At 37.9% G+C, this 10591-nt stretch overlaps 1 protein-coding gene across 1 annotated transcript; it reads right to left on the bottom strand.

Moving 5' to 3' along the window:
• Positions 1-611: 611 nt before the first annotated feature.
• Positions 612-9332, bottom strand: LOC133124721 (histamine N-methyltransferase-like). The gene is made up of 7 exons (XM_061236152.1): positions 9300-9332; positions 8914-9060; positions 8515-8567; positions 8032-8139; positions 7185-7315; positions 3822-3915; positions 612-2148 (listed from the first exon to the last, which is right to left on the bottom strand). Exons 2-7 carry the CDS (start codon positions 9048-9050, stop codon positions 1796-1798), a joined length of 876 nt encoding a protein of 291 aa, XP_061092136.1. The 5' UTR covers positions 9051-9060; positions 9300-9332; the 3' UTR covers positions 612-1795.
• Positions 9333-10591: the final 1259 nt, after the last annotated feature.

Raw genomic sequence — 10591 nt, 5'->3', positions numbered from 1 at the left:
AAGTAACATATTAGTAAAATAACTTGATCAAGGCTCACTGGGATTACCTACAGAGCCAGAAGCAAGCAAGACAGCCAAAGTGTGCAGACGAACTGTAGCAAGTTCTCCAGTATGTTTTGAACAGCCTACCAGCTGATTTTCTAACTACCTAAGATAATTGATACAGTTTTAAAGGCAAGGATGGTCACAACAAATATAGATTTAATTTAATTTTTCATGCTATTTCTCTTTACAGCAAGTTCAGTATTTAGAAACCATTTATTATTTTTGTGACATTTACACAGTAGCCTACTGCATATTACAATATACAGAATTCTGTAATTATTAAGCATCATTATCAGATGACAGTGGAGGATATGCACAAATGGGAACCTGAAATACAAAAATGAGTGGGCTAGACATAGCAGGTTGCTCAGCCACGAATAGATCCTCTTAACAGTCTGAACACTGATGTGCATGGTGTTCATCAGCACAGACATCCTTGCAAATACACAAACATGTCCATAGCCAATCCAGTTACAGTAACACACAATCAAAAGAGTAATTTTCAAATGTATTCATGACAATATCATAACATAATTAACTGTAAGGACAAGAAGTAGAACAAAGCATTTGATCCACTTTGAGTGTGCAGAACTTTAATAGTGACAAATTACTGTGATACAAATGTTTGTTATTACATCTGCTGCAGCTTGCCCCTGGCACGGTGGAATGGGTTTTGAGCTGCTAATTAAGGGCCACAGATTTATTGCCCACAGAACACTCTGTCTGCGCAGTGAATCACATAAATTCTTCCAGCTGTTATCTACTGTATCTGTCCATGAAAATAATGTATTATTATTATTATTATTATTATTATTATTATTGTTATTATTGTTATTATTATTGTTATTATTGGTAGTAGTAGTAGTTCCTAAGCAATACATTGACAGTTTGTTGTAGGTTGCTGTATTTCAGGGTGTTTGTAAGGTAACTCAATTTGCAAAACATATCTGGAAATGATGGCTGCAACCATTTTCTTTGTACCTTTTGGAAAATCTTCAGTCCTGGCTGCTGCCCTGAAGAAAACACAGAGGTATTCCTTCCTTACAGAGTGAGTAGAAATGTGTGAGCCTGTGTTCTTTACTTATTCTTTTCACATTGTACTTTAAGTTAACAATTTGATAGCCTTTACTGCCCCCTAGTGTTCAGATTACTTTAGTACATCCCACAATTATATTATTAGTAACTGGTTGGGCTTCTTATACAGTATCTATGTCTTTTATATATAGAATAACAATAGATGTATAGGAAGATTAAAATAGACTGGTAGCAGGTAATATAAGGTTAGATTGTGCTTCATATGTAAAACAAATAAACAAATCTAATTTACCCCCCCTCCCCCCAAACAATTATTTAATGCCTGTATGTGAAATTAATCTCTCTCTGAGCAAATAAAATGGCAAATCAAAATCCTGCCGAAACTGCAATCAGCTATATTATTAATAATCTGATGGCAAGGTAAGGTAAAGCTGGGCAGTATTTCTAAGCTGGCATTAGAAGGACAGCATGTGCAATTTACTTGGCCTGTCCAGCAAAAGGAAAGGAGAAGTAATGTAATTTACTGGCTCTGGAATTAGAAGATTTTGGAAGAGAGAAAAAAAAGATATTTTATTTGTGTTTGTTCCAGTCACTCAGGAGGTACCAACATTACCCCGGTTCAGAAAAAACACTTTTCTACTTTTTATTTGATTAAAAAAATGTGCATGCAGCTAATAGCACTCTGTGTTAAGGCATAAACCAGTCAGGCCCCAGCTTATGCATAAACAAGCAGGGCAGTCAAGGTGCAGTCAAACATAATCTTTCCATCTTTCTTAGAACTGCATTTGTTCTGCAGCAAATCCAGGATCCCTGTTCTAATGTCAGCATTTAGGGACTGATGGAAATGGACCTGGTCTGTCATAAAGTCTAGAAGCTTCTCCCCCATCTCATCTCCCTTACTGAAACACTTTGTGATGTCTATAGTGTTGGGCAGGGCATGCTCTTCATACTTCAGTCCCAGCTCCTGAAGACAATTTTTTATATCACCGGCAGATAAATAGTCACTGATGGACTTTGTACAAAGCTCTTGCTTGTAGGTCTTCCAGAGTGTGTTCCAGCCACTACTTGCTAAATATGAAAATGAATATGACATAGTTAATCATGATACAGAAATACTTAAATATAAGTCTCTATCAAATGACTAGCCTAGCATCAATATTAATAGAAGGTAATGGTATACATTAACTCTATCTTCAACATTAACTTTGTCATGTCATAATGCTGCTAGGTTGTGGAATAACAGAACATATTCATCAGCTTTTACTACATTAATTACAACCATGAAAAACAATATGTGTGTATGCATTATGTCACCAACTGGAAAAGCAGGTTGCAGGTTGAAAGAGTTGGGTTAGACATTTTACTAGTACACCAGGGAACTCCTTACATTACATTACATTATTGGCATTTGGCAGATGCTCTTATCCAGAGCGACGTACATGATTAGACTAAGCAGGAGACAACCCTCCCCTGGAGCATTGCAGGGTTAAGGGCCACCCCCTTACTCTTTGCAAAAAGAGTAAGGGGATGACAACAGTGACCTAGGGTTGTGTGTCTGCTGTTTTTTTTTAGATCTTTATTATATAATTACTTGATTTATTTGCTGAATTAAGGCTGTAGGTTTGCACATAATGTACCTGAAACATCTGAAAGTTAATATCCTTTACAGCAGTGCTTCACAACCCTGGTTCTGCTGGCCCCCTGTGAATGCTGGGTTTTGTTCTAACCGCAGTCGCATGCCAGAATTTTAATAAGATGATAATTTTTCTTAATTAGGTGCTTTTCATGTCTAGAGGGATTATTTGCCCTCTTAAGCCACATTATGTCAGAAAAAGCTAAGCATTTCATGAAGAATAACAGTCTGACATTCATGTTGTGCTTATTATGATATATTATAAACAATAAGAGGTTACAAAATTATTGAAATGATTCAGTTGAGGTGAAGAGATGGGCTCATAATTGGTGGATACATGGCCACTAAAACTAACAATTTGGTAGATAATGAAGAATTCAAAGACAATGCAAATGATAAGGAGTCAATCCTGTACTGTGAACAACCAGAAACATGTGTTGAACAACCTAATGACCCTATTGATTTAATTTGATCAGTTTAGAAATGTTTAATTTTTTATATAATATTATTTATATTATTTTTATATAATTATTTGCAATATCGCACAATAAGCACAATATGAACATAAGAAGTTATTCTTCATGCCATGTGTACCTATTCTGACATAATATGGCTTAAGTTCATAATAAGACATGAAAAGTGCCTGTTAGCAACTAAAATCCTGGGATTTTATAAAAAACCAGCATACACAGAACATACACTATGACCAGGGTTGGGAACCACAGTACAGCACAGTGCCCTATCAGCTGAAATATCCATCCCAGGAGGAACCCTATCAGAATACTCACAAAGCCCACACTCACCTAACCTCTGTCAATTATTCACCATGATCATACTACTTTATGGTATGGCTGGTGTCTAACTGTGTGATCAGGGCCACCTTATAGCTCTTCTGTTCTGAACTGACGAAACAATCCTTATCTCCCTAACACACTCTTACTTCATCCTGTGATGAAATTTGTTCAGGCACTCTGGCAGCAGTCAAGTTTACACAGGGGAATGTGTATCATTATCATCAGCCATTACATTATTAGTACAATCATTTTTCTGCCTTCTCATAGCATTCTAGCAAATGAAAACTGTTCTGAATTTTTATATAGCTCGTTACCTGCTTCGTGGATGATCAAAAGCTTGCCTTTCTCTCTGAGCAGGCTTTGAAAAAACTTGATGGTTGCTTTCAGGTCGGTTACATAGTACAGCATCTGTGTAAGGTTGGGAATGACAGAGGAGAATAAGTATTTGCTTTTTGGGTATTAGAGGAAGAGAACTTACAGCCTGTGCAAAACCAGGCATGGTCAAGAAGGTTGCCAAAAGCGCAGGCTAAGACCTATTGCTGGCTTGGGCTATTTCAGTGGCAAACTGACCAGAAGTCTGTAGTGGCCTGAGTTGACTTCATCGTTCCATGGGTAGGGTGGGATTAAGTTTAGCAGGGTCCTTCAGATTACTGTGGCATGATATCCTGTCTTGCATTTGCTCCTAATGATGTATCAAACATTTACTGTACGTTATAAACAGCTTTTGTAAGAGGAAGATGCCATTCTTGCAATCAGTACAAGCTCTCCTGAAGTAGGTATGCAAGGTGGAAAATAGCCTCTGGTTTGTGGGTGAGTCCTTTGGAGGGGTCTACATGCTTGAGCTCCTAACCTACAGTGCCCCCCATAATGTTTGGGACAAAGACCCATCATTTATTTATTTGTCACTGTACTCCACAATTTGAGATAAAATAAATCACATGTGGCTTAAGTGCACATTGTCGGATTTTAATAAACCACATTTTTACATATTTTGACTGCACCATGTGGAAATTACAGAAATGTTTATTCATAGACCCCCCATTTTAGGGCACCAAAATGTTTTGGAAACAGCAATGTTATGTAAATGAAGTTTTGTAGTTATGTTTAGCATTTGTTGCATATCCTTTGCATGCCATGACTTCCTGATGTCTGTGACCTATCAACATCATAGAGTCTGGATCTTATTTTCAGGTTGTCCTACAAGCAATACTAAAACTCTTTGCATTTAAATGGATCTCTATGGGAATTGGGTGGGACTAGATTCAGCTGTAAATTACGGTTATACAGTATGGAACACATTTGTTGGCTAAATGGCTTTAAGTCATCAATGAGCCAAGGTATCAAATGAGCTACCAACCACCGTGTTGCTCCCAAATATGCAGAAGATACAAAAATAATTGTTGAGTACAACAGGACAAAAATTTCTGTACTGTGCTTCAACACAATGCCAGCTCAACAAATTCTCAGTATTGAGGTATTCATACATTGATTGGAGAAAAGGAATAAATACTGATTAAATTAAGATTCGTTTGGAAGTCAAATAAGCTAAGTCAAGTACGCTGGCCCTCAGCCCTCTGCTAGTGACAGCTTCAGACTCTTCTCAAAGAACAGAAGTGCCTTCAGATTCATTTTGGTCAGCCGCCAGGATTCACACTTTGCACATGATCAGTGTATGTTTTGCATTAAACAGTAAAAAACATGAAACTGGTTAAAACAACTGTGGGATCACTTGACAAGGCCTGGGTACCCTGCTCATCCTCCCATATACACTGTAAAAAATTCAGGCTGACCTCAGGACAAATTCAACTTGCTCATCCAGTAAAAAGTTGCCAACTGTTTTAAAGGCTATGAGACATTTTCCATGCCTTCTTTTCATCATTACCGAACATTTAGTTTTGAGAGTAACTATTTGTTTTTGTTTTCCATCCATCCATCCATTATCTTAACCCGCTTATCCTGAACAGGGTCGCAGGGGGGCTGGAGCCTATCCCAGCATACATTGGGCGAAAGGCAGGAATACACCCTGGACAAGTCGCCAGTCCATCGCAGGGCACACACACCATTCACTCACACACACACTCATACCTACGGGCAATTTAGACTCTCCAATCAGCCTAACCTGCATGTCTTTGGACTGTGGGAGGAAACCGGAGTACCCGGAGGAAACCCACGCAGACACGGGGAGAACATGCAAACTCCGCACAGAGAGGCCCCGGCCGACGGGGATTCGAACCCAGGACCTCCGTGCTGTGAGGCAGCAGTGCTACCCACTGCGCCATCCGTGCCGCCTTGTTTTTGTTTTAATATCATGAATTTAATATATATTTGATATATAAGGACGTGACCTCCATGGGTCTATTTTTAATAACATGGATTCAGTTGTGGCTGTTGGCCCAACTTCATTGTTTCCATTGTATATTGAATTATATTTAATTAGCCAAGTTATCTGATCTGATATATATATAGAACATCTGATGTGTTCTAATGCTTAAATGTAATTAATTTCAAACCTACTTATAAGCACATCCTATTATAGTAATATCTTCTGAAGAGAGCATAGTGGTATGCCTATCCTCTTGAGGTAAAGTATTTGTTGCCAGATGATAGTCACTACCAAACCAAATCAGCTGAGCAGTGGTTTTGCTGGATGTCTACACTTTATTCTTAGCTGGAGTTGACAGCTGTAGGTGCCCAACTGACCAAAGGAGTTGCTCTTGCACAACGAGCAGAAGAATGAGGGATGAAACAATGGAGTCGCTCCAGTCGCTTATTTTCTCCATCTTTTCCATCTGTGGGACTCATAAATTGATCCAGGCCTACCATCTTTGTGAAATTTAAATCCCTTAAATGCTCCTTAGAGGAGCGAGGAGGCTCTCTTAATAGCAGCCTTTGTGGAGGTCTTTTCTTGGAACACAAATACATCATCCACTTGTGGAGCCACCTCTCCATATCTGCCTCATCTGTAATTGATGGTGCTTTAAACTGTTGTTTGACTGAGCTAGGACGTTTCATTTGCATCTTGCCTAAATTTCTCCGTCCATGTATCTCATCTCTGCATTTATTCCTCGCAACCTTCACTGCATGGAGTTATGGAGCGAGGAAAGGATGCAAGAATAAGCCATTGGAATGAACCCAATTTCTGCAATCCTAGGGTGATCCCATTGCACTTCATGCTTTTAACAACACTTGTATCAAAAGATGTCCCTGGTTGGCCACAAAAATATATTTTGGAAACATTCCACCAGTCTGGTTGGGTGTCAATAATAATTTTAATTATTAATATTTATTTACACTCAGTGACCAAGTTAGAATATTTTGATTTATTGGTCTTCTTCTGCTGTGGTCTATCCTCTTAGAGGTTTTCAGAGATGCTCTTCTGCATACCACTGTTGTAATGCGTGGTTATTTGCATTACTGTCACCTTCCAGTCAGCTTTGACCAGTCTGGCCCTGCTCTTCTGACCTCTCTCATTAACAATGCATTCATGCTTGTGCATGAAAATCCCAGGAGATTAGCAGTTTCTGAGATACTCAAAACACCCTGCCTGATTTTATGCTTTTAGTTGCTAACACATGATTGGCTGGTTAAATATTTGCATTAACAGGCTGGTGTAGACGTCTACCTAAGAAAGTGGCCACTGAGTGTATATAGACCCACTAAATGAAATGACATATTACCTGAATCATATGCACAAGGTCAAATCTCTTTGTTTCCTTCTTGTTTTTGACAATTTCTTCATACTCTGCACAGGTCATTGAATGCCAGGTGAAGGGTATTTTCTGCAGGTTGGGAGTCTTGGCCACCAAAGCTATGTAACATGTCAGAATACAAAAGAAATGCGACATACCAACATGCAGAACCAAATGTGACATTTATGTTTGAAAAAACAGGTCTAAATACTAAACATGGCATCCCAAAATAACATTTTTAAGACAAAAATAAACATTTCAATGCTTAGTGGTTTTCAACATTTCATAAATAATATTTAGCTTGGCCGTATATGCAACTAAGAAGTTCAAGAGAACAATACTTTATAATTCCTAATATGGTCATGCAGACATTATATATTTACAGCTTTCTTATTTCTTTCTATATTGTCCAACCACACTGGCCATATTTAGCCAAGCAACCATGCTTATCCCACCCTCCATCTTATTATTTCAAGTTGACTCCGTGTTTGTGTGTGTGTATGTGCATGTATGCTATATTTACTAAATGTGCTAAATTATGCAATATAAATTATTTAAAAGAAATATTTAGCAATATGTATAACAAATAATTTAGCGGTAGCATAATATGTTTAAAAATGCCCAGGGTGCTGTTGTGCGTGGCGATCCACTAACCCTGCCAAGTCCCTCCCTCTGGAGCAGCGAGCCAATTATGCCGCTCCATGAGAGCCGGCCAAACTTAGCTTTTGCCATTAAAAATAGTTTTGAAACCCAGAATGTGAACTATCTTTTTAAGGACAAATCTTGATTGAGGCCATTGTGTCCATATGTAACTTATCTAACAATCTGCTGGTACCTTTGAAGTTCTCATTCAGTTCTTGGCTGGGCTCCACCACATCAGCGTTGATTGATGTTCCTGGGACTTTAGACTGTAGCACAGAGAGTATATGGGCATCCATTTCACCTGTATAAAAATATGCTTTTTCAGTTCTGAACAACATCTGCAATTAAGAAAATTACAGTAAATTGCTGCAGTGAGTGATCTCCTGTTTTAATAATATAGATACATTTTATTTTTGAAGTGCTTTTCCCAAGCCCAAAGCGCTGTGCAGTACAAAAATGTCATAAAGAAAATATAAAACACAACACAAACAGCAATAGCTTAAAATAGAGCAAGTGATAAAAACAATCAGCACACATATTTTAGGAATAATGTGTATGATTTGAAGATATTTTATAAAGGACGGTACCACAATGCTGTAAAATTATTCTTGTGTTCAGGGCATTTGATCTGAAATGTGCTTTTTGTATGGACTTTGATAAAGATCATTTAAATTACCTCCTCCACTTCCAACACCAAGAACATTCAGACTCGTTTTTCCCTCTCCAATTCTATAAGACAAATATATTTAGTATCTCATTCTTTAAGTAAATAATGGCATTTCAAGAAATGTGTTTTTCCCCAATATTAAATATTCATTAAATACAGATAATTACTATTCCACTCCCTGCTACAGAAACAACAATCCCATTCATGCTCAGTTCCCATTTGTCCCACATATAATAAATTGGAACTAAAAGACAATCTTGAATTAAAAATTACAGTACAGTTATTATCAAGCTAAAAAAATATTAGCAAGAAGACATTATTCAGGAATGAATTAAATGGCAATCTGCTACTACAATTAATGCTCTGCACATACTGTACTCATACTGCAGCATATATGTTTTCAGTTACCTTGCAAATTCATCAGGCAGAGTCTTGTCAATGAACTCACACATAACCTTGTGTTCCTCAGAGCCTTGCAAATACAACTGGAAGCCATCGACATAGCGGCCCTCATACCCCGATGTAGCTGGAATTGTGGATGCCATGTCTGCAGTTCTGAAAAACAAGAGAGAGCTAACCTCTTTGAAAAGAAGTATTCTCGATTCTCTCTGAACCACTATCTGAATCAGTAGACAGACACTGCCAGAATTCTCCCGGAGTAAAATGTTTTTATATGGTTCACTACAAAAATATAAAGGAGGTTGAACTGTGAACAACCATTGTGCTCATATGAATACCACTGTACTGAACTTATTATTACAAATTAGAATGAGTTCACTTTAAAAATATCCTACCTTCTTTTTTTGCTGTATGAACTCTTGCTTGTCCTCAGCTGAACCTCTATGCAGTTGGTGTAAGCCTCTTATATCAGCACAGCAAGGCGTGTCTTTTGGTGAGCTCAGCCTTTTAGAATGCAAGGGAGTCATGCAGCTGCTGTTTTTTTTAGGATGCAGGGAAATCATAACATAACAGTCGTAATGTGGGTCCTTTATTGTTTATACAGTATTTTAGTTATTAATAAAGTGTACACTCTCAGAGGGTCTCCATAGAGGAACCATTTTTAGTTTTAGTTTCAGAGAGTATACAGAGGACAAAAGGTACAGTGATAATCTTAATGACAATGATCGTAGACAAAAGATAGTCTGTTGTACATCAAATAGTGCAAGAATATAAACACATATCCAACATAGTAATAAAGTATAGTAATATAGTATCACCCCATTCCCCTTGTTAAATTAAAGCCCAAGCCACCCCATATTGCACTTCTCCTACCACCATGCCACCATCCCAGGGGGAAAGAAAAGAAAGGAGGGCAGGTAATAATATTTGGGGACCAGTGGGAAGGAGCTTGCTTTAGCTCTTGTTCCAACTTTTTTTTCAGTCTTCCTCATCCAAAGGAACTTCTAGGTTGTTGCTGTTGTATGCAAAGAATGGTGCCCAGAATTTCATATACTGTTTAGAGTCTCTTTTGAGAGTGTATCTAATTTTCTATAGTTTTTAAAAGTACATAATGCCTTTAACCCCTTAAGTCTCACCAGCTCTGGGTGCTGGGTCGGTGTGGGTTTTGCTTTTTCATTCCCTTTTCCACATTTGCATGTGTCCTTTCGGAGTCTCCAAACATCCTGGAAAATAGACACAGCATAGAAAAAAACAATGCAGAATGCATTGTCCAGATTTGTCCTTTGCTGTGGCTGTGGCTCTATTGTGATTCTAACTGCATCAACCACAGCCACAACAATCCGTATCCATTCAAAAACAGAAAATCTTTTCACTGAGAATAAAAGCTTCCTCTTAAACTGTGTTCTGACTTCTGTTGCTTTGCTTAATTAAGTAATATTTAGAGTAATTCTGACTGTGAGAAAACAAACCCTACAGGATTATGCCTGTAATCAAAAGGGTTCCTGAATAGTAACCATTATATTTTTGGTATGTAATTTTGAAGCTTGTGTCAAGAAAAGGGGCAATAGGGTTAATCTCTCTGACAATGCTTCATTGAAATAAGAATAATACTCCTTACCAGGACACAAAAAGGATCTGGCTCAATAATAATTTGATTCATGTAAGGCAAGGATGTCCAATCTTATCT

The sequence above is a fragment of the Conger conger genome, chromosome 3, assembly GCF_963514075.1.
Source record: "Conger conger chromosome 3, fConCon1.1, whole genome shotgun sequence".
In the NCBI taxonomy this organism is placed as follows: domain Eukaryota; kingdom Metazoa; phylum Chordata; class Actinopteri; order Anguilliformes; family Congridae; genus Conger; species Conger conger.
This window is presented reverse-complemented; position numbering and strand designations above follow the sequence as displayed.

Bases quoted from the DNA above. Each gene is read 5' to 3' on its own strand.
- LOC133124721 (XM_061236152.1), bottom strand. From the start codon at position 9,050: ATGGCATCCACAATTCCAGCTACATCGGGGTATGAGGGCCGCTATGTC. The intron at 8,568-8,913 runs GTAACTGAAAAC...TTTGTCTTATAG, and splicing joins CTGCCTGATGAATTTGCAAG to AATTGGAGAGGGAAAAACGA. The intron at 8,140-8,514 runs GTAATTTAAATG...ATTTTTATACAG, and splicing joins TGGTGTTGGAAGTGGAGGAG to GTGAAATGGATGCCCATATA.